Source organism: Arachis ipaensis, chromosome B1 (assembly GCF_059453495.1).
Source record: "Arachis ipaensis isolate K30076 ecotype BB chromosome B1, ASM5945349v1, whole genome shotgun sequence".
Classification (NCBI taxonomy): Eukaryota; Viridiplantae; Streptophyta; class Magnoliopsida; order Fabales; family Fabaceae; genus Arachis; species Arachis ipaensis.
This window is the reverse complement of record NC_142436.1, coordinates 19,329,418-19,349,904: the sequence shown is the minus strand read 5'-3', so window position 1 is coordinate 19,349,904 and position 20,487 is coordinate 19,329,418. Positions and strand designations below refer to the sequence as shown.

The window sequence follows — 20,487 nt, the reverse complement described above, 5'->3', positions numbered from 1 at the left end:
TCCCACGTAGATTGTCGGCTTGAAGCAAGCTATGGTCACTTTGTAAATCTCAGTCAGGCAGATTTAAGTGGTTATAGTAAATTAATAATTAAATGATAAATGAAACGTAAAATAAGATAAAGATACTTATGTAATTCATTGGTGAGAGTTTCAGATAAGCGTATGGAGATGCTTAGTTCCTTCTGAACTTCTGCTTTACTACTGCTTTCATCCAATCCTTCATACTCCTTTCCATGGCAAGCTGTATGTTGGGCATCACCGTTGTTAATGGCTACATCCCGTCCTCTCTGTGAAAATGGTCCAATGCGCTGTCACTGCATGGCTAATCATCTGTCGGTTCTCGATCATACTGGAATAGGATTTACTATCCTTTTGCGTCTGTCACTACACCCAGCACTCGCGAGTTTGAAGCTCGTCACAGCCATCCCTTCCCAGATCCTACTCAGAATACCACATACAAGGTTTAGACTTTCTGGATCTCAGCAATGGCCATCCATGGGTTCTAACTTATACCACGAAGACTCTAATATCTCGGACTCGGTCCCCTGTATTAGATATCTAAGAGATACTCATTCTATTTCGTCTTCATGTAGAACGGAAGTGGTTATCAGGCACGCGTTCATAGGCGAGAATGGTGATGAGCGTCACATAATCATCACATTCATCATGTTCTTGGGTGCGAATGAATATCTTAGAATAGGAATAAGCTTGAATTGAATAGAAAAACAATAGTACTTTGCATTAATACTCAAGGAACAGCAGAGCTCCACACCTTAATCTATGGTGTGTAGAAACTCTACCGTTGAAAATACATAAGTGATAATAGGGTAGACATGACCGAGTGGCCAGCCTCCCATGGAGGTCTAGAGATCTCAAATTGATCAAAAGATCAGACCAAAAAGATTCCTGTATAATAGTAAAAAGTCTTATTTATGCTAAACTAGTTACTAGGGTTACAGAGATGAGTAAATGATGCAGAAATCCATTTCCGGGACCGACTTGGTGTGTGCTTGGGCTGAACATTGAAGCTTTCACGTGGAGAGGTCTTTCTTGGAGTTGAACGCCAGTTTATAACCTATTTCTGGCGTTTAACTCCACTTTGCAACCTGTTTCTGGCGTTTGACTCCAAAATAGGGCAGAAAGCTAGCGTTAAACGCCAGTTTGTGTCATCTAAACTCGGGCAAAGTATGAACTATTATATATTTCTAGAAAGCCCTGGATGTCAAATTTCCAACGCAATTGAGAGTGCACCATTTGGAGTTCTGTAGCTCCAGAAAATCTACTTTGAGTGCAAGGAGGTCAGAATCCAACAGCATCTGCAGTCCTTCTTCAACCTCTGAATTTGGTTTTTGCTCAAGTCCCTCAATTTCAGCCAGAAAATACCTGGAGTCACAGAAAAACACACAAACTCATAGTAAAGTCCATAAATGTGATTTTTATTTAAAAACTAATAAAAATATACTAAAAACTAAATAAATCCTACTAAAAACTATGTAAAAATAATGCCAAAAAGCGTATAAATTATCCGCTCATCAATAAACAATAATGTAGGGATCCTTACCTTCGCGCTGAGCCAGCGCCGCTCTTACCGTATAGTTGGAAGCATCACACATGATCTCAAACGGCGTACTCCAGTCAGGCCCTCTCACAATAGATGCTTGGGTCAAGGCAATCTTCAGCTTGTCAAATGCTTCTATGTAGTCTTCACTCAAGTCAAACTCTACATCTTTCTGCAGCAGACGGGAAAGGGGTAGTGCAACCTTACTGAAGTCCTTGATAAAATACCGGTAGAAACATGCATGACCAAGAAACGAACGGACTTCCCTCACAGAGGAGGGGTAAGCTAAACCAGAAATAACATCAACCTTTGCAGGATACACAGATATACTCGTATTAGAAACAACATGGCCTAGAACAATACCTTGCTTTACCATAAAATGACACTTTTCAAAATTAAGCACAAGGTTTGAACTAGCACATCTTTCTAATACTCTAGTAAGATTATCCAAACAAAGATCAAAAGAATCACCATAGACACTAAATTCATCCATAAATACTTCCATAAAATGCTCAAGAAGATCTGAAAAGATACTCATCATACACCTTTGAAACATAGCCGGTGCATTACATAAACCCAAAGGCATTCTTTTATAAGTATACGTTCCAAAGGGGCATGTAAAAGTGGTTTTCTTCTGATCTTCTGGAGCAATATGGATCTTAAAATAACCAGTATAACTATCTAAAAAATAATAGTGTGATTTACCTGACAGGTAATCAAGCATTTGATCGAGAAAAGGTAGTGGATAGTGATCCTTGTGAGTGGCCAAGTTCAAGCGCCTGTAGTCAATGCACACTCTCCAAGAATTCTGCACCCTTGTAGCCATAAGTTTCCCATTCTCATTCTTCACTATTGTGACTCCAGACTTCTTCGGAACCACTTGTACTGGACTAACCCATTCACTATCCGAGATTGGATAGATAATATCGGCTTCAAGCAGTCGAGTCACTTCCTTCTTTACAACCTCTAGAGTTGTAGGGTTCAACCGCCTTTGAGGTTGACGGATAAGCTTGGCTCCCTCCTCTAGAAAGATGCGGTTCTCACAGACTTGAGGGCTTATACCTACTATGTCCGCCAAACTCCACCCAATAGCTTTCTTGTTCCTTCTTAGTACATTAAGCAGTCGCTCCTCTTGTTGGGAAGTAAGTTCCTTTGCAATGATCACTGGAAGCCTTTGATTGTCTTCAAGATAAGCATACTTGAGGTGAGGTGGAAGGGGCTTTAACTCCATGTTCAGCTCATGGCTTGGCACTTGATCATCCGGAACCACTGAAGGTGGCAAGGTGTCTTCAGTACACTCAGGGGGCTTCCCCACACTTGCACCTTGAGCCATGTTCTTCTCATCAACTGCCTCTTAGTGAACTTCAGCCACAGTCTCATCAATAATATCACACTGGAAGATAGAGTGGTCTTCCGGTGGATGCTTCATAGCTTCATCAAGGTTGAAACTCGCTGCTCTTCCATCTATCTCAAAGGAATAGGTACCCGAGAAGGCATCCAATTTAAATCGAGAAGTCTTCAAGAACGGCCTCCTAAGCAAGATGGATGATGGTCTTCCTAAGTCATTAGGGAGCATCTCAAGAACGTAGAAATCAATAGGAAAAACTAATCCCTTAATGCTCACCAAGACATCCTCCACAATGCCAACCACTGAGATTATGCTCTTATCTGCCAAAACGAAATGGGCTGCCGACCTTTTTAATGATGGAAGCTTCAAAGCATCATATACAAATAATGGCATAATGCTAACACATGCGCCTAAATCACACATGCAATCCACAAACTGTACACCACCAATAGTACAAGTAACCATACACGGACCGGGATCACCACATTTCTCTAGTATAGCACCCATCAAAGCAGAAATTGAGCTACCCAAAGGAATAGTTTCTAAATCATTGATCTTTTCCTTATGCATGCACAAATCCTTTAGAAACTTAGCATACTTAGGCACTTGACGAATAACATCAAGGAAAATAGTTACCTCAACCTTTTTAAAGATATCCACCATCTTGGGATCTAGCTCCACTTGCTTTTTAGTCTTCCTAGCTAGGTGTGGAAAAGGAATGGGAATGGCCTCTTTCAAAACATTATCTTTCTTAGAAACTCCATTCCTTGGCTGAGCAACTTCTTCTTCAACCGCATCTTGTACCTCATCCTCTTCTTCAACATCTTCTACCTCAACAACATCATCATCTTGAGTGGCTTCATTTGAGCTTGTCATTTGAGCTTGGCTTCAATTTTTAAGTTAGTTTCTTCCTCAAATGACGCTCCAGACTCAACTTCGGATAAGATTGGTGAATTGGGTGGAACCCCTTCACCACCCTCGAAGGCTAACCGACGCCGAGCTCGCCTAATATGTGAAATAGTCTTTTCAATTTCAGGATCAAATACAGCTAGGCTCGGTTCCGGTAATGAACGCGTCATTCAATAAAAGAAATATAGAGCTCATGGTAACAAAATGTACTAAGAAAAATAAATAATAAATACTACTAATAAACGAAAAACACACAAATAAAAAATGTAATTATGTAAATATAAATGTATTTACACCAACCAATAACTTAGCACACATATGCACTCCCCGGCAACGGCGCCAAAAATTGATGGGTGGAAAAATGTCGATTAAGAAATTCTGAAAAGTATTTTCTAGAATAACGTTACAAGCACAGTCTTAACCAACAAAACTCTCACTATCAATTTAGAATGTGTGTCACAATTAATAATAAATAACCGGGAGTAGAATCCCAGGTCGTTTCCTTAAGAGTTGACACAAGATGCAAATTATTGGTTAGGATTTTTCTGAAGATTTTTTTGTGAAATCGAGAACGGAAAAAATAAATGACTAGGAATTAAACCAATGAACAAATAACAAGAGATGATATGTATTCAAAATAAAAGGCCTTGGTCAGGAAAAAAATTAGAGTTTCTATCATTGTTCTCTAACAACTAAAGGAAAGTCGAGTGGTTGTCACTAACTCAGACTCACAAGTCTTAGTCACTTCATGGGGAAGGGCTAGAGTTGGTGAAAATTGAGTTAGCCAGCAATTCCCAATTATAGATTAATACTTGAGTGTCACAACTCAAGGGTTTTCAATTACTCAACCCCCAACCAAGTTGGGAGCTTTACTCCATTAACATGAATGCCATTTTCATAAACACATAATGGGAGTAAATAAAAGACATGATAATTATGAAAAATTATTTAAGTCAAAATTGGCACTAACAATAATTAACACGAATCAAACAAGCAATAAAAATAATCATAAAAATAATTCAATGCATTAATAAGATTCAAAAGTGACAAGATCCAAACATGAATTCAATAATCAAATGTAAAAGAGTAAATAAGGGAATTTAAGAAGAAACTAGGAACAAAATGATGAGGAATGAAGGTAGTAGCAGCTCTCTCAAAATCCAATTCGAAGATAAAACTAATAATGTCAAAACCGTAGGAGAAGTAGTGGTTTTTCTCTCTAGAATTTCAAAACTAATCAAAAACTAAAATTGAAAAGTGAAGTCCTCAGTCTCTGCTCCATCTCTGCCTCTAGTCTGCATTTTCGGGTTTGAAACTGGGTCCAAATTAGCCCAAAAATCGCCCCTAGCGAGTTTTGTTAAGTGCAGCACGTGACTCTCTGTCACGCGTACGTGTCATTGAAAGATGCTCTTGATCACGCGCACGCGTCAACCATGCGTGCGCGTCACTCCTCGCTTCTCAAGTCTTTGTTTTCTTGTGTTCCTTCTACTTTAACATGCTTCATCTTCACCCTTTAAGCCATTCATGCCTTGTAAACCTGAAAACACTTAACAAACACATTACGACATCGAATGGTAATAAAGGAGAATTAAAAATTGACAAATTTAAGGCCTGGGAAGCATGTTTTCAGTCATAGCACAAAATTAGGAAGAAAACTTAAAAACATGCAATTTGCATGAATAAGTGTGAGAATAGTTGACAAAACCCACTCAATTCAGTCTAAAATATATCATAAAATAGTGGTTTATCAAGTTGCCACAAAAAACACTAGTCGGGGAAGACTGAAGAGCACCCAAGTTTTTGAGAAGTCAATGAATCAAGACAATCTCAACAGTGGTGTCAGCGAGAGCACAGTATTCAATTTCTATGCTTGAACGAGCAGTGAACATTTGCTTCTTGGCTCACCTGGAAATGAGAGAGTTGCCAAGAAACAAACAATAACCAGTAGTAGAACGACGATCAGTGGAATCACCAGCCCAATAAGCATCTGAGTGCGCTTGAAGGGATAAAGATGAATGGGCAGAAAAATGAAGTCCATGAAACAGAGTGCCTTTGATATAGCGAAGAATGCAAAGAACGGCCGCATAGTGAGTATTATGAGGAGTTGACAAGAACTGGCTAAGAACATGAACTAGATAGACGATGTCTGGGCATGTGATAGTCAAGTAGACGAGACCTCCAACTAACTATCAATTAAGACTAGGATTATCCAAAACAGTGTCATCCATAGGGGTAAAGCAAAGTTAGGCTCAAGGGGAGTAGACTCAGTGCGACTATCTATAATCTCCACGCGAGCAAGAAGATCTGAAGCATGCTTAGCTTGAGAGAGATAGATACTGTCATCTGTGGATATGACCTCGAGACTAAGAAAATAACTGAGAGAACCAAGATCTTTCATCTCAGAAGTATGGTGAAGGGAGGCTTTAAGATTAGAGATACCATCAACATTATCTCCCATAATGATCATGTCATCAACATACAGAAGTAGAAGAATAACTCCACGGTCACTTTCACGAATAAAGAGAGCATTCTCATGAGGGCTTCAAGTGAAACCGAGATTGCATATAATGGTGCTGAACTTGTCAAACCATTCATGAGCTTGCTTAAGACCACAAAAAGTGCCTTGCGAAGGAGACAGACTTTACTAGAAGGACAAGGATAACCCGAAGACGATTTCATATAGGCCTTTTTATTCAAATCCCCATTAAGAAATGCAATCTTCATAATCTGATTGAGAGACCATTTTTTGACCGTAGCAATGGCAAGGAGAGCTCGAATAGATGTGAGACGAGCAACATGAGCAAAAGTCTCGTCATAATCAATACCATACACTTGTGTACAATCTTGAGCAACCAATCCTGCCTTATAACAGTCAATAGAACCATCAAAGCGAGTCTTGATTTTATATACCCATCTACTACCCATAACTTCCTGATCAGAAGGAGGATGAACTAAGTCCCAAGTGTGTGCTTTTTCAAGTGTGTGAATTTCTTTCTACATTGCTTGCTGCCAATTTGAATTTGTGGATGCTTCTCTAAAGGACTTAGGTTCATGTTGATGAAAAATAGTAGAAAAATAATGATAATAAAAAAAGATAATGAGGTGGATTTCTTACCCTAAAAGAACGAGTAGAAGAAGGAGGCATGACAATAGGAGCATGATTATCGTCCGGCCTGGAATCATCGGGAGATGGAGAAGGCTGAAGAGTAGGAGGCTGTACAGGTTGACTCGAGATAGAACCTGTAGAATCATCACTAGGAAAAAGATTAACATTGGGGTTAGTGAAAAATGGTGACTGAGTAGGAGGAATGGACTCAAATGAGGAGAACCTAGAAAACATGTGATGTTCCCATAATACAACATGACGAGATATACGAATATGTTTAGAGAGAGGGTCCAACAATGATAACATTTGTGTTCAGTGTCATAACCAAGAAACCAACACATACGAGTCTGAGTTTCAAGTTTATTATGTTTATGAGGCTGAAGAACTGTAATCTGGAGAGGTATGATACAGATGCTCAAAGGGAGTAATGTTACCAAGGACAGAAGAAGGAAGTCTATTGATAACATGAACAACAGTAAGAACAACTTCACCCTAAGTATGCTCAGGCCATGAAGAAGAAATAAACATAGCATGAATAGAGTGAAGAATGTGACAGTGTTTGCGTTCAGCTCGTCCATTTTGTTGAGACATACTAGGACAAGAAATATCAGACAAAGTACCCTATTCTGCAAGAAAGGTTAAAAGCTTGGAGTCACGGTATTCCATAGCATTATCGCGTGGAAAAATTTTAATGACCTTGGAAAACTAAGTTTTAATCATAGTGGCAAAGTTAATATAAATATGAGGTAGCTCATACCGATTAGTAATCAAATAAACCCAAGTAAAGCGTGAATAATCATCAATGAAAACGACAAAGTATCAAGCCCTTCCCATAAAACCGGTGGGAGCAGGGCCTAGAGTGGATAAGATCAAAAGGAGAGCAAGCAAGAGATGAATTATTGTGAAAAGATAAAACAGGTTGTTTGGCAGTTTGATAAGAAATGCAATCAAAAGACTCATTATTAACCTGACCAAAAATACCCTGAGACACAAGAGGATGCAATTTTTCTAAGGAGCTGTGAGCAAGACAGTGATGCCTCAATGAAGGGTAGATGGAGAAGAAGCTGCACAGATATTTGACACAGGAAGAATATAAAGATTCTCTAGTTGAAATAGTCTTCCAACCTTACGTCCAGTCCCGATAATCTGTCCTATCCGATGATCCTGTACACAAAAATCAGAAATAGAAAAATTAACATCAAAACTAAGATCAACAAGTTGACCAACAAAAATAAGATTAAAGATTAATTTTGGAATTCAGGGAGATTAAGAGTTGACTGGAAAATAGAACCCTTGTGTGTCGCGTGCAAGAGAGAACCATTAGCAGTATTGACAGAAGGTGCATTTGTAGTGAAAAACAAAGATGAGAAAAGATGACACAAAAGAGACATGTGATGAAAGCAACCGGAATCAAAATAACATTTAGAATTACCTAGACATCTCGAAAAAATAGCAAGAATATTACTAGAAAGGAAGAGAAGATGCTTAAGAAGAGACGCAATATCAGATAGAGAGATAGGAGACAGGTTTGAGAGGAGCAGAGTTGGAAGATTTAGTAGTAGCATCAACAGCAGAAGTAGATACATTCTTGGAGAAGTTAGGATGAGAATGATACTTGAGTTGATCAGGACGTAGTGGGCGAGTAGGACATGTAGTAATCAAATGTCCCGAGAGTTTGCAATAATGACAGAACAGCTATAGACAATTATAGCTAATGTGACCTTTTTGTTGGCATTTGCGACATTCAATAAAAGGACAGTCTGAGAAGAGGTGCTAGAAATTATTACAGTTTCGACAAAATTTACCCTTTCTATCTGTGATAGCAAAAACATCTGATGTTTCCATAATAGTAGATATAGAGATCAAAGAGAGGAGAGAAAAACTGCAAATTCAGAGTAGAAAATGAAAAAATGGAGGACAGAATTGGAAAGAGCTTACTAAAAAATCTTATAGAGGGTCCCACTATCTGCCACGTCAACTGTCATGTCAGATGCCACGTCAGCAGGAAATGCCACATGGCATCGCGTGATAGCAGGAGGAGAACACGTCAGCACTGACGCACGTGAGGAGGTGGCACGTGGGTCGCGGAGTGGGTCGGGTCGAGCGGAGCTGGTCAGGCGACGGATCCATGGAGTGTCTAGCGTGACGCGGAGCCATTGATCTTGGGCGCTGATCCGATAGTGCTGGAGGTGTCTGGAGGGAGAAGAACCTCAAACGGACAGGGGACTTCAGGTGGCACGTGGTGGCATGTCCGGTGGAGTCCAGCGGAGATTCTAAACGCGTTGAAATCGTGACGACGAGACGAAGGCAATGGTAGCAGCGGTGATGAACCAAGGTGTCAGAAAAGGATCGAAAAATAAAGACAAAGAACTACCAGAGGAGACAAAACACAAGAGCTAGAAACCAATTGTCATTGAAAAAAAACATATGCTCTTGATACCATGTTAGAAACAACAGAGTAATCTGAAGAAAGTATTTTGTGTATTATTGAGTATGTTGAAAGGTACAATGTACAATGGTATATATAGGTGCTAGAAGAATCAAAACAATAAAAGCACAAAATCCTACAATAAATACACAGATATGCTATATAAATATAAATGATACTAACTAATCTTAAATGATCCTAATTACACTCTAATAGCTAAGATTTAAACTTGGATGCAACATATTAAGAGGCAATACATAAAAGGTTTAATTACTCTGTTAGTCCCTATAGTTTTGCCAAATTTTTAATTAGGTCCCTGTACTTTTTTTTTTTAATTGAGTCCTTGCACCAATTTTTTTTTTTAATTGGGTCCCTACACTTTTTTTCTTTTCTTTGGGTCCCTGCACCAATTTTTTTTTTAGTTGGATCCCTATAAAATTAAGCCAATTACTACCAAGAGGAACCTAATTAAAAAAAAATTGGTGTAGAGACCCAATTAAAAAGAAAAAAACTATAAAGATCTAATTAAAAATTTTACGAAACTATAGAAACCACTAGAGTAATTAAACCTACATAAAACCACTCAACCAAAGTCTCACTTGCTGTGAGGGAGTTCCTTGAAACCAGCAACTATTTGTTCAACATAAAAGTAGTCATAGACTCGGCTGAATTATGTTTAATTAGATTTGGACTAAACTCTAAAAAAAATTGAATCTATTTTAGTATGATCTAAAAGTGATTCAAAATAAATCAGGTTAAATGGAATGAATTTGATGTAAAATTAATATATAAATTTTTAAATTTTATCCTATAAAATAATAAAATTTTATTTTTAAAAATTAAATTTAACAATTATTATATCATATTTATAAAAAATAAATGATCTTAAAACAAAAATAATACTATATAATATAAATAATAACAATTGAAGTATAAAAGTATAATATAATATTACTAGTTTCACTCTAAAATATATTTTTATTATAAAAAAGAATTTTGGTTTAAATTGAATAATCCGAATCTAATCTAAAAATAACACCGAACAAATCTAAATCTGATAAAATATATATTGAGTTCAAACCGAATTTCTAATCCAACTGAATTTTGAACACCCTTGCTCAGCGTTGTCTTCTAACTTTAATGGTCCAACCATAATGCTATGGTACTACATAACTCTGTATAATAATAAGTAGTTTTCTTAATTTGGAACTGGAAGAAGAGATTATAATGTAAGATGTTGAGAGCTCCAAAGTGAGGCTAATTTTTTTGGATATGAACCAAGGGTTGGTGTAACGCCCGTTTATGGCGCTGAGAGGTGTTTAACTAATCTGTGACAGCGGTTAGCTAATGGTGGGAAATCGGACGGTCCGATTTCATGCAGGGGATGAGGGGCACAAATCGGACTGTCCGATTTGTGCGTGGTGATGTTGCATGCATGGAAATCGGACCATACGATTTGTAGCATCCGTAGGGTTTTTTTTTTTTGCCCAAGGAAATCGGACCTACCGATTTGAGGGCTGATTTCAGAAAAACTCTAGCTAACCCAAATCGGACCCAGCGATTTCTGGGTTTAAAAAAATTTTTGGGCGGGCTGTCTACTAATCGGACCATCCGATTTTTTAGTTCTAAAAAATTCGAATGGCCATACATGCGGTCGGATGGTCCGATTTGAGTGTGATATATATATATATATATATATATACCCACCTAATCTGAGCAGCTCATTTCATTCTTCTTCTTCGGTGCTGCAACTCTCTAAATCTCTTCTCTGCAAATCTCTTCTTCTTTATTTGTAGATCTCTTCTTCTCTATTATCATGGATGATAGAGTAAGATTAAAAGTGTATTATCATGGCCATATTTTATTACAAACATCAGAAGGAGTGAAATTTGTGTGATAATCCATTAGATATTATTATTCCATTCACACTGTCATTTGAAGAATTAAAAGGGGTCATTTGTGAGAGGATGGATTCTCAAATATCTAGGAGAGTGTCGTGTATTCTGTACATATATTCTATATCTGTCTTTGGTGGGTTCGTGCAATTTCAAACGAAATACGTGACTGACGAAGCGAGCATGCAAGAAATGTTTTCAGTGTATCTTGAAAGTCGGTCGCAAATGACGTTTATCTAACTGTATATCGAGTTCGAGCAATCTGCAGTGGACCAAGATATTGAATTGGAAGATTACAACAGTGATAGTGAAGAAGAGTTCGAAAGTAACTACGAGGTCGTTGATCCGGGTGTAGACGAAGATCAAGCTGACGAGGCTATGGTGGCAGATGTGGCGAATGTGGCAAATGCACTAGCAAATCAGCAGCCATTTGTGAAGCCGAGTTTCATGCGATCGTTGGATTTGGAGGCCATGCATGCACCGGAGTTTCTTCAATATGTAAATGCAGGTGCGCTGTTAATTTAAATTAAGATTTGTGATAGTATGATTTCTGCGCCATTTGGGCCGGACTGGCCGGTTCGACCGGACCGCCCATCTAGACCGGACCGGCCGGTCCGACCGGGTAGGGCATTAGGACGGGACTTGATGGTTCGACCGGACTGGTTGGTTCGTCCGACAAACTGGTAAACCGAATCTTAGACCGGTCCGGTCTCATGGTGAGACCGCAGAAGGCGACGAAAATTGTTGAATTGTTAGTGAAAATTTTTTACTATGCTTTATTTTTTAATTACATAAGACCGGGAAGATCAGTTAAACCAATGATTTGACCGGTTTGATCAGCAGTTTGGTTTTGAGAAGTACATTTTCCATTGTTCTGTGCTTATTAGTTTATTACATTATTAGTTCTGACAAGTCTAAAATTTGTGATGTTGTTGCCGCAGAGCTTCCCCTTATGCCGGATGGTGAATTTACTGTGGGAATGTAATTCAGTTCTAAGGAGGCAGTGATTAAGGCGATGAAAGATTATACAATCCGCAGAGGTGTGGATTATTGGGTGCATGAGTCAGAACCGACGACATTCTATGCTAAATGCACCCAGTATAGTGCAAGATGTGATTGGCTGATTAGGGTGAGCAAAATGTCCAGAAAGTTCTGTTGGGAGATAAGGAGGTACAATGGTAGTCACATCTGTACTAGGGCCACCATTTCTCAAGATCATTCGAAGCTGGATTCCAACACAGTTGCAGAAGCAATAAAGCCATTGGTAGAAGCTGACCCGTCTATTAGGGTGAAATCAGTGATTGCGGAAGTACAGTCAAAGTTTAACTACACCATTAGTTATCGCAAAGCATGGTTGGCAAAACAGAAGGTAGTGGAGTCAATTTTCAGAGGGTGGGAAGCTTCGTACGAAGCCTTGCCGATATGGTTTGAGTTCATGTGTCACAAGGAGCCATCCGCAGTTGTTCATTTTGAAACAATGCCTGCGTACTAGGGAGATGACTTGGTTCCTAATATTCGTGTGCTACACCGAGTCTTCTGGAGTTATTACCCTTGTATTAGAGCCTTCAGACATTGCAAGCCAATAGTGCAGGTAGACGGAACTCATTTGTATGGAAAATACAAGGGTTGTTTGTTGGTTGCAGTCTCACAGGATGACAACAACAACATCGTGCCGATTGCATTTGCGATAGTTGAGGGAGAGACATATGAGGCTTGGCACTTTTTTCTGAGTAACTTGCGACAGCATGTTGTGACACGTGACGGTGTGGGTCTTATCTCTGATCGACACGATTCCATTAGGTCTGCTATTGCTCGTTGTCACGGAGCTTGGTCTCCTCCCAGAGCATTCCACATGTTTTGCATCAGACACATAGAGTCCAACTTTCTAAGGAAATTCAAGGCTTCGTATCTGTAGAAGCTTATCGTCAATATCGGTATGATAGTTACGATTACATTTACTCCTGGACTCAGTTATTATGATGAACGTTTTTTATGGTGGGTCCTTTTTTATGTGACAGGTTACTCGCAAACAGTTCGCGAGTACGAGACGCGTTATCAGCGTTTACGTGAGCGGGGTGAGGCTTATACCAACTGGTTGGATCGAATTCCGCGTGAGCAATACGCTTTAGCATTTGATGGGGGATATCGATGGGGTCATATGACAACCAATCTAGTAGAATGCATCAACTCGGTACTGAAAGGGGCTCGCAATCTTTCAGTCACTGCACTTGTTAAGGCAACATTTTACAGGCTTAATGAATTGTTCACCCAAAAAAGAGCCGAGACTGAGGCTCGAATTAATGCAGGACATGTGTTCTCTGAGCTTGTAACCTCCAAACTACATGCAAATCAGCGGGCAGCAGGTAACATCCAAGTGAGTTGCTTTGACCGACAGAATGAGGTATTCGAAGTGCGTGAGTGTCCTAGTGGTGTGGAGTATGCAGTGGACCTCCGTCAACAACGGTGTGACTGTGGTGAGTTCCAAGTTGACCGGCTCCGTGTCGACATGTGTTTGCTTGTTGTGCAAACCAACGTCTTGATTGGCAACTGTATGTACATGATGTCTACAAGATGGAACAGGTTCGACGAGTGTACAGGGCTAGGTTTAGGCCACTCGGGAATCCAACAACATGGCCTGTTTATCATGGACCTCGATTCGTAGGTAATCCATTCCTTAGACATGTATCCAAAGGTTGGCCAAGGATGACCTGTTTCTTGAATGAAATTGACACTCGGATGTTGCGTGGTCCTAGGCGATGTAAGCAATGTGGGGCCGAGAGCCACAGCCGTAGTAGATGTCGTCAACGTGGTGGTCCAAGTAATCCGTAGTTGATGGACACTAAATTTAGTGTATGACTTTGAATATTTTATATATTGTATGACTTTCGTATGTGACGTTATTGTATGACGTGATTAACAATTCCAATTCAAGACATAATTCCTTCTTTTAAATAAATCAATCTCAAAATATATCATGTTTAAAACCAAATCTTTTTAAATATTTACTTCAAACGAAACTTTCAATTTTATAAAATTTCGGCAGCATCTCCTCTAAAACTCGGACTTTGCCATCCTATTCGGGTCCCATCCAAATATTTCTCAAACATGTTCTCAACCATTTCCAAATCTCAAACATTCTAGAAAATTGAACCAGTTCCATGAATAAGTCCAATACATTCTACATAAGTAAGTCAAACATGCTACATAAATAAGTCCAAGACATGATACATAAATAAGTCCAACACATGCTAGATAAATAAGTCCACGACAAGATACATAAGTAAGTCCAACATCATTTTCTCATCGCTCATTTTACATCTATGACTCATTTCTTGCATTTCTTTGCAACCTTCTTAAAAGCGGATGGGGTATACCGACTAGCGCTCCGCCGAGGGGATCAGCTCTAAGGTTGTATCCTTTTCCTTTTTCGCTAGTAGTTGTACCTATGAAAACATTCGATAACCAACTAATCAAATCAACTATTCAACTCAAATAATCAATAACCAACTAATTCAACAAACAACTAATTCAATAATCAACACGAATAATCAATAATCAAGTCAAATAATCAATGACCGACTAATTAAATCAACTAATCGACTCAAATAATCAATAACCAACTAATTCAACAAACAACTAATTCAATAATCAACAATCAAGTCAAATAATCAATGACCAATAAATCGTTTTACTTGCAGTAGGCGCTGAACCATCATCCGGACCATCACCCCCATCATCATCATCCTCACGATCCTCCTCATCCTCATCGTCGTCCCCATCATCATCGTCATCATTATCCTCATCTGCAACCTCATCCCCAGCTGAATGGTCAACCAGAAAGTCATCATTGTCCTCATCAACTGGCTGATAGCTCTCTAGAATTAGATTCATCGGAACACGACGATCAACTCCGCTCTATATGATACCCCTCGTGGCATCATCACTCATACTAGAGTCAACAGAAACTCTACCTCCGGAAGTACCAGAAGAAGTGAGCTGTCGAGGTCTCGTATCCAATGACAATCTACCTGGAGCAATCCCACTCGGTTGGGCCATCTGGTTGGTGGGAATGTCTCTGTAAGCTGGATATGAGTAACCTGGCACAGGAGCCATGAACCCAAGTAGCTGGCTAAAAGAATCCTGTTCACCTTATTCTTGGTGCGGGACACTCCAGTACTGCTGATATACTGGTGGAGTCAAGTAATCCGTAGAATGTGTGTCAGGAATGTATGGAGTGAACTGCTCAGGCTCTTGTTGTGCCTGTGTTTGTGAGGGAGGCGGTGGTGGTTGCGGTGGGATGGTGGTGGCGGTGATTGTACTTCTTGGTTCTCCTGATTATGCATAGGATCACCGGGCTGATTCTCTTGCGGTTCGATCTGTGACAGATGCAAGTGTAAACCAAATCTACCTCGGTACCAATGCAAGTAGATATCTGCCTGATGTTGTGAGGGCACCGTGTCATCGACAAGAATATGACTATACCGGTTCTTCCAATGCATAACCCAGAATGAGTGGGTTCCAGACCAATCTTGATTCTTCGGACCTGTCAGAACTTCGCCGTGTGCTTCACCTAGGTCTCGCTCCTGATTAGGAACGCCCTGAGTCAAGCCAAATTACCTCCTCAGTCTATCAGATGCATGCCACTCAATACATTCAAAAGATATAAGTGGAACTGTGGCACTCCAAATAGCAGAATGCTGGCGGATGTCAGGAGGAATCACGTTCGGATCGGTCCTTCCAATTGCATAAGGCTCCCAAACAAACTACACACATTATGCAAGTAATCGAGGATTACACACAGCATAATAACACGGATAAACGAAAAGAACTACTTATTTATTACAACAAACCTGTCCTTCTTGCAGAACATCCAGATCTCTCCTATAGTTCTCAAGGGTACGAAATCTGTAAGGCCGATTCTGACGTTTCCAGTTACGCCACCTAACATCAAGCGAGTCGCTAACTTACATTTATGGAGACAATTTAAAATACACTATTTAAAAGCGTTTAGTAATTAAATTTACCTATTTACAATCGGAAAGATTCGAGGATTGCTTGGAATCGGCGCAATGAATGGTAGACGGGTCCAAGCCCAGGCAAGCAACAGTGTCAGCAGACCATCAATCTCCTTACAGTCGACCCGAGTTACTCTACACAACGATCTATACAGGTGTGCCAGGCAGGCCGATCCCCAGCTGAACTGTATGATCCCGGCAAAGTTACAGAGTAACGAAAGAAAATTCCAGTGCACCCCTGCTGCAGACTTATCTCCAAAGGTAACGGTCCCAAACAATAACATTATGTGGCACTTCACGTACCTCTGAATCCGGATATCATCAACCAACTCTAACTGATCTTTCAATGCTCGAAACCAAACCAACTTGATGAAACTTCCCCTGCAGTCTGCCTTCATAGGTGCAACACCAAACTGGTCCAAGCATTCAGTCTCTAAAGCCTCATAACTGCTCAGTGTCGGTCCCGTAACTGGCAAACTATTTGTCGGAAGACCAAGAATTAACGCCACATCCTCCAGTGTCACGGCACACTCACCAACCGGAAAGTGAAACGTGTGGGTCTCAAGGCGCCATCTCTCGACCAGAGCATTAACCAATGCCGACAGACATTGGACAACTCCAATCTGTGAAACATGATAAAAGCCTGTGTCCCGTAAATACCCCTCCACTATTGGATTGTACCGATCTGGCGGCATGTAGTGGTCACATTGCAACATTCGAGAACCCTAAACACAAACATAATATTAAATAATTAACAAATTAAATTTATCAACTCAAACTTTCATTACCAAATAACCAGTAAAACGTATCCACAACCACAACCAATATAAATAACTATTAAATAAATAACTATTATATTATATACTAATACTAAAGTAACTATTCAATTATATTCTAACAACATACATACAACAATAAATGAAAACATCATTAATCATTTATTAAATATTTAAGTTATACTTATAATAAAAATAGTTAATTTAATAATTTTTAAATCATAATATCTATTTTACTATCGTACGAATACTTAATCATCATAAATAAATATTATTACTACAAAAAAATTATTTATTACTAACAATTAATACTACTTAAATGATTTACTATCATCATTATCACACGTTGATTTATCTATTAGTGCCGTATTCTAATAAAAATAATTAAACCATCAGTATCAGTTATTATTATTATTATTATTATTATTATTATTATTATTATTATTATTATTATTATTATTATTATTATTATTCGGTAATAATAATTAATTAACATTAATTCTTTTATTTATTATTAATTAACATTAATTCAGTAATAACAGTATTATTATTATTATTATTATTATTATTATTATTATTATTATTATTATTATTATTATTATTATCTTACTAATAACAATAATTAATTTATTATATTATATTATATTATCATAATGTACTATAATCCTTCCTTCTAAATAATATTATTACACTAATCCCCTAATTTCTGCATTATAATCTAACATTACTACTAATAATTTCTAAAATTATTTTAATCAGATTAAAATAGTCAAATATTATTATTACACTAATTTCTAACATTATCATCATAATAAACTATTAATCTCTAACATAATAATAACTATTATTCTAACTAAAATAAAATTTTTTAAAATAAAATAAAAACTTACATAGTTAGGATGATCAAGATAATTAGCAATGTGGAGCTCCGGACGTTTAACATCTTTTACTCTTCTTCTTCTTCTGGGCATTGTCAATGAGTGGTCCAAATTTTTTTTCCTTACAGCTTTATGAATGGAGGGCCATGGAAGCTCTTCTTGTGGGGTTGGAAGAGAAGAGAGTTTGGTTGCTGAAAGTGAAAGAAAATGGGGAGGGAGCGTAGGGAAATCACTAAAGTGTTGCTACTTTCTGATGGGGGACACTTGCATGCGTGACACCTGGTTGGGAAGCACAAATCGGACCGTCCGATTTGTGTACTCTCCCAGCCCCGAAAACGGACCATCCGATTACCTGGAAGAAATTGGTCCGTCCAATTTCTTCATCGCAGCCGTCACATCTGCGTGAAGCACCATGGACGCCCATAACGTTGTTATACTCCAACAAGTCCCCAATTTGTAAAATAAAAAAGTGCCAAAGTGAGCTCTAATAATTAGAGCGCACAAAGGTGTTTATTTTTTTTTAATGTATAAAAAAATTTATATTTATCACTTTATACCAAAATATAAATATTTCTCATTTTACATAATAATGTTTAAAATTTTACAAGCATTTCCAGCAAAATTAAAATAACATAAACTAGATTAACGTATTGACATGTTCTACTTTAAACTAATCATTAATTTTAAAATATAAATATCAATAAAAAATACTTCTTATTTCAAAGGTTATCTAAAATGTTGATTTGGACTCGAATGTGAGGTCTAAGCTCCTTACGAAACAAAGTCCCACTTATGTTAGTGGCAAGGTGTCATACTTCGATACTTAAGTTAGCAAGGACATTAGGCAGATTTTTAGTAGATTAGAACGTCCATATACCTAAGAGGTATCAGTGTATTTATAATAGATTCGATAACTATATTTTTTGGTGGGTGACTGCTGTTCCCTTTATTTTGGAAGTTTGTTAGAATCTATCTTTTAAGTGAGATAGAGATAAAAGAAGAAATTCGAAGAGACAGTTACTTATTTTGGATGAGTAAAGCTGGACCTTTTTGTCGTATCCGACCTCTTAAGAGTCAAGTAAGAAGTGGCCCTATGTGAGTCTTTTATATTTAATAGGCCTGACTTTGTGTTTTGCTTTAGAGTATGAACACTTCTATTTGAATTCAAATAAAATATTAAAAAATAAAAATAAATACTAATAGAAATTTAAATTTTGTGTATTAGTTCAAATTTTAGAAAAATTTGTATTTTTATAAGCTTATAAATTTAAAATGAAATCATAAATCGGTTCTTAAAATTCGTTAAAAATGTCCTTTGGTTCATTAGTATTTAAAGAATCATTATTGGAATTTTTTATGTTAAAAGATTAATATAAAATATAGCTCTCCAAAATGACATAGAAAATCAAATTTAAATTTTTTAGAATTAAAAATAACATATAACGCCATCAAAATTAAACGTTTTTTCTACCTTTTATTCCACAAATTATATATTATATAGATATAGTTAATTTTTTTATACTGTATAATTATCTGTTACTTTTAACTATAGAAAAATTTAAGTTTTAACTTTTATGTCACCTTAAAGTGTTATATTTTATATTAATCTTTTAATATCAGAAATTTTGATAATGATTCTTTAGATACTAATGAATCAAAAAATAATTTTTAGTGAATTTTAAGGAATCGTTTATCGTTCTATTTTAAATTTATTAATTTGTAAAAAAGTAAATTTTTGAAATTTAAACTAAAATATAAAATATAAAATTTTAATTTCAATTTCAATTTTTATTCGTTTTAATTTTTAAATATTTTATTTGAATTCAAATATGAATATTATTTTTTATTAACATTTATATTTAAGGTTAATACATAGAGAATAATGAAATAATTAACTTAAAATAAGTTGATATAATTTCTGCTATTCTAACTTTGTTGGCACTACCTGTGAAATTACAAATATCAATTTTCTTTTTCTATTTTACAGACATGGACTATAATTAATACTATGTAAAATGATAAATGTTTATATTTTGGTGTAAAGTGATGCATTTAAAAAACTTATTTATTAAAAAAAGCCTCATAAACGGGTGATAAGGTAGCATTGCATTTGGATAAAAATATTTGGAAGACAATAAAAATCAGTTACGCTCCAACTATTTTTATTAACGTAAACATTTGTACATGTATTTTTTTTTTCTTCGCGTGTTTTCTTTTTGTCGTTTTTCTTTTATTGCTATTGTTGTCACTGCACTTTTTTTTTTCTTTTTCTCCTCTTTTTTCTGGTGATTTTGCAGTATTATGTATTTTTTATTTGAGTTTTTCTTATTTTTATTCTTGTTAAGAGGATAAAACCAAAAAAAATGATGAGAAGGTAAACAAAAAAAGAAAAGATGAACAAAAGAAGAAGAAGATGATGATAATGATAATGATGATGAAGAAGAAGAGGAGAAGTTTTGAGATAAGCAGAATTCAGAAAATAGCACCAAAATTTTTTAATTGTGACATAGAAATTTCTCAATTTTAAATTTTTAATACTGAAATTTTTTAATTGTGACACAAGTTCTTGTTAAG

At 37.1% G+C, this 20,487-nt stretch overlaps 1 protein-coding gene across 1 annotated transcript; it reads left to right on the top strand.

Annotated features, from left to right (window-relative positions):
• The first annotated feature begins 12,259 nt into the window (after positions 1-12,259).
• Positions 12,260-13,906, top strand: LOC107647666 (uncharacterized). Its single transcript, XM_016351725.1, has 3 exons — positions 12,260-12,613; positions 12,737-13,058; positions 13,263-13,906. The coding sequence occupies exons 1-3, from the start codon at positions 12,260-12,262 to the stop codon at positions 13,904-13,906; spliced, it is 1,320 nt and encodes a 439-aa protein (XP_016207211.1).
• Positions 13,907-20,487: the final 6,581 nt, after the last annotated feature.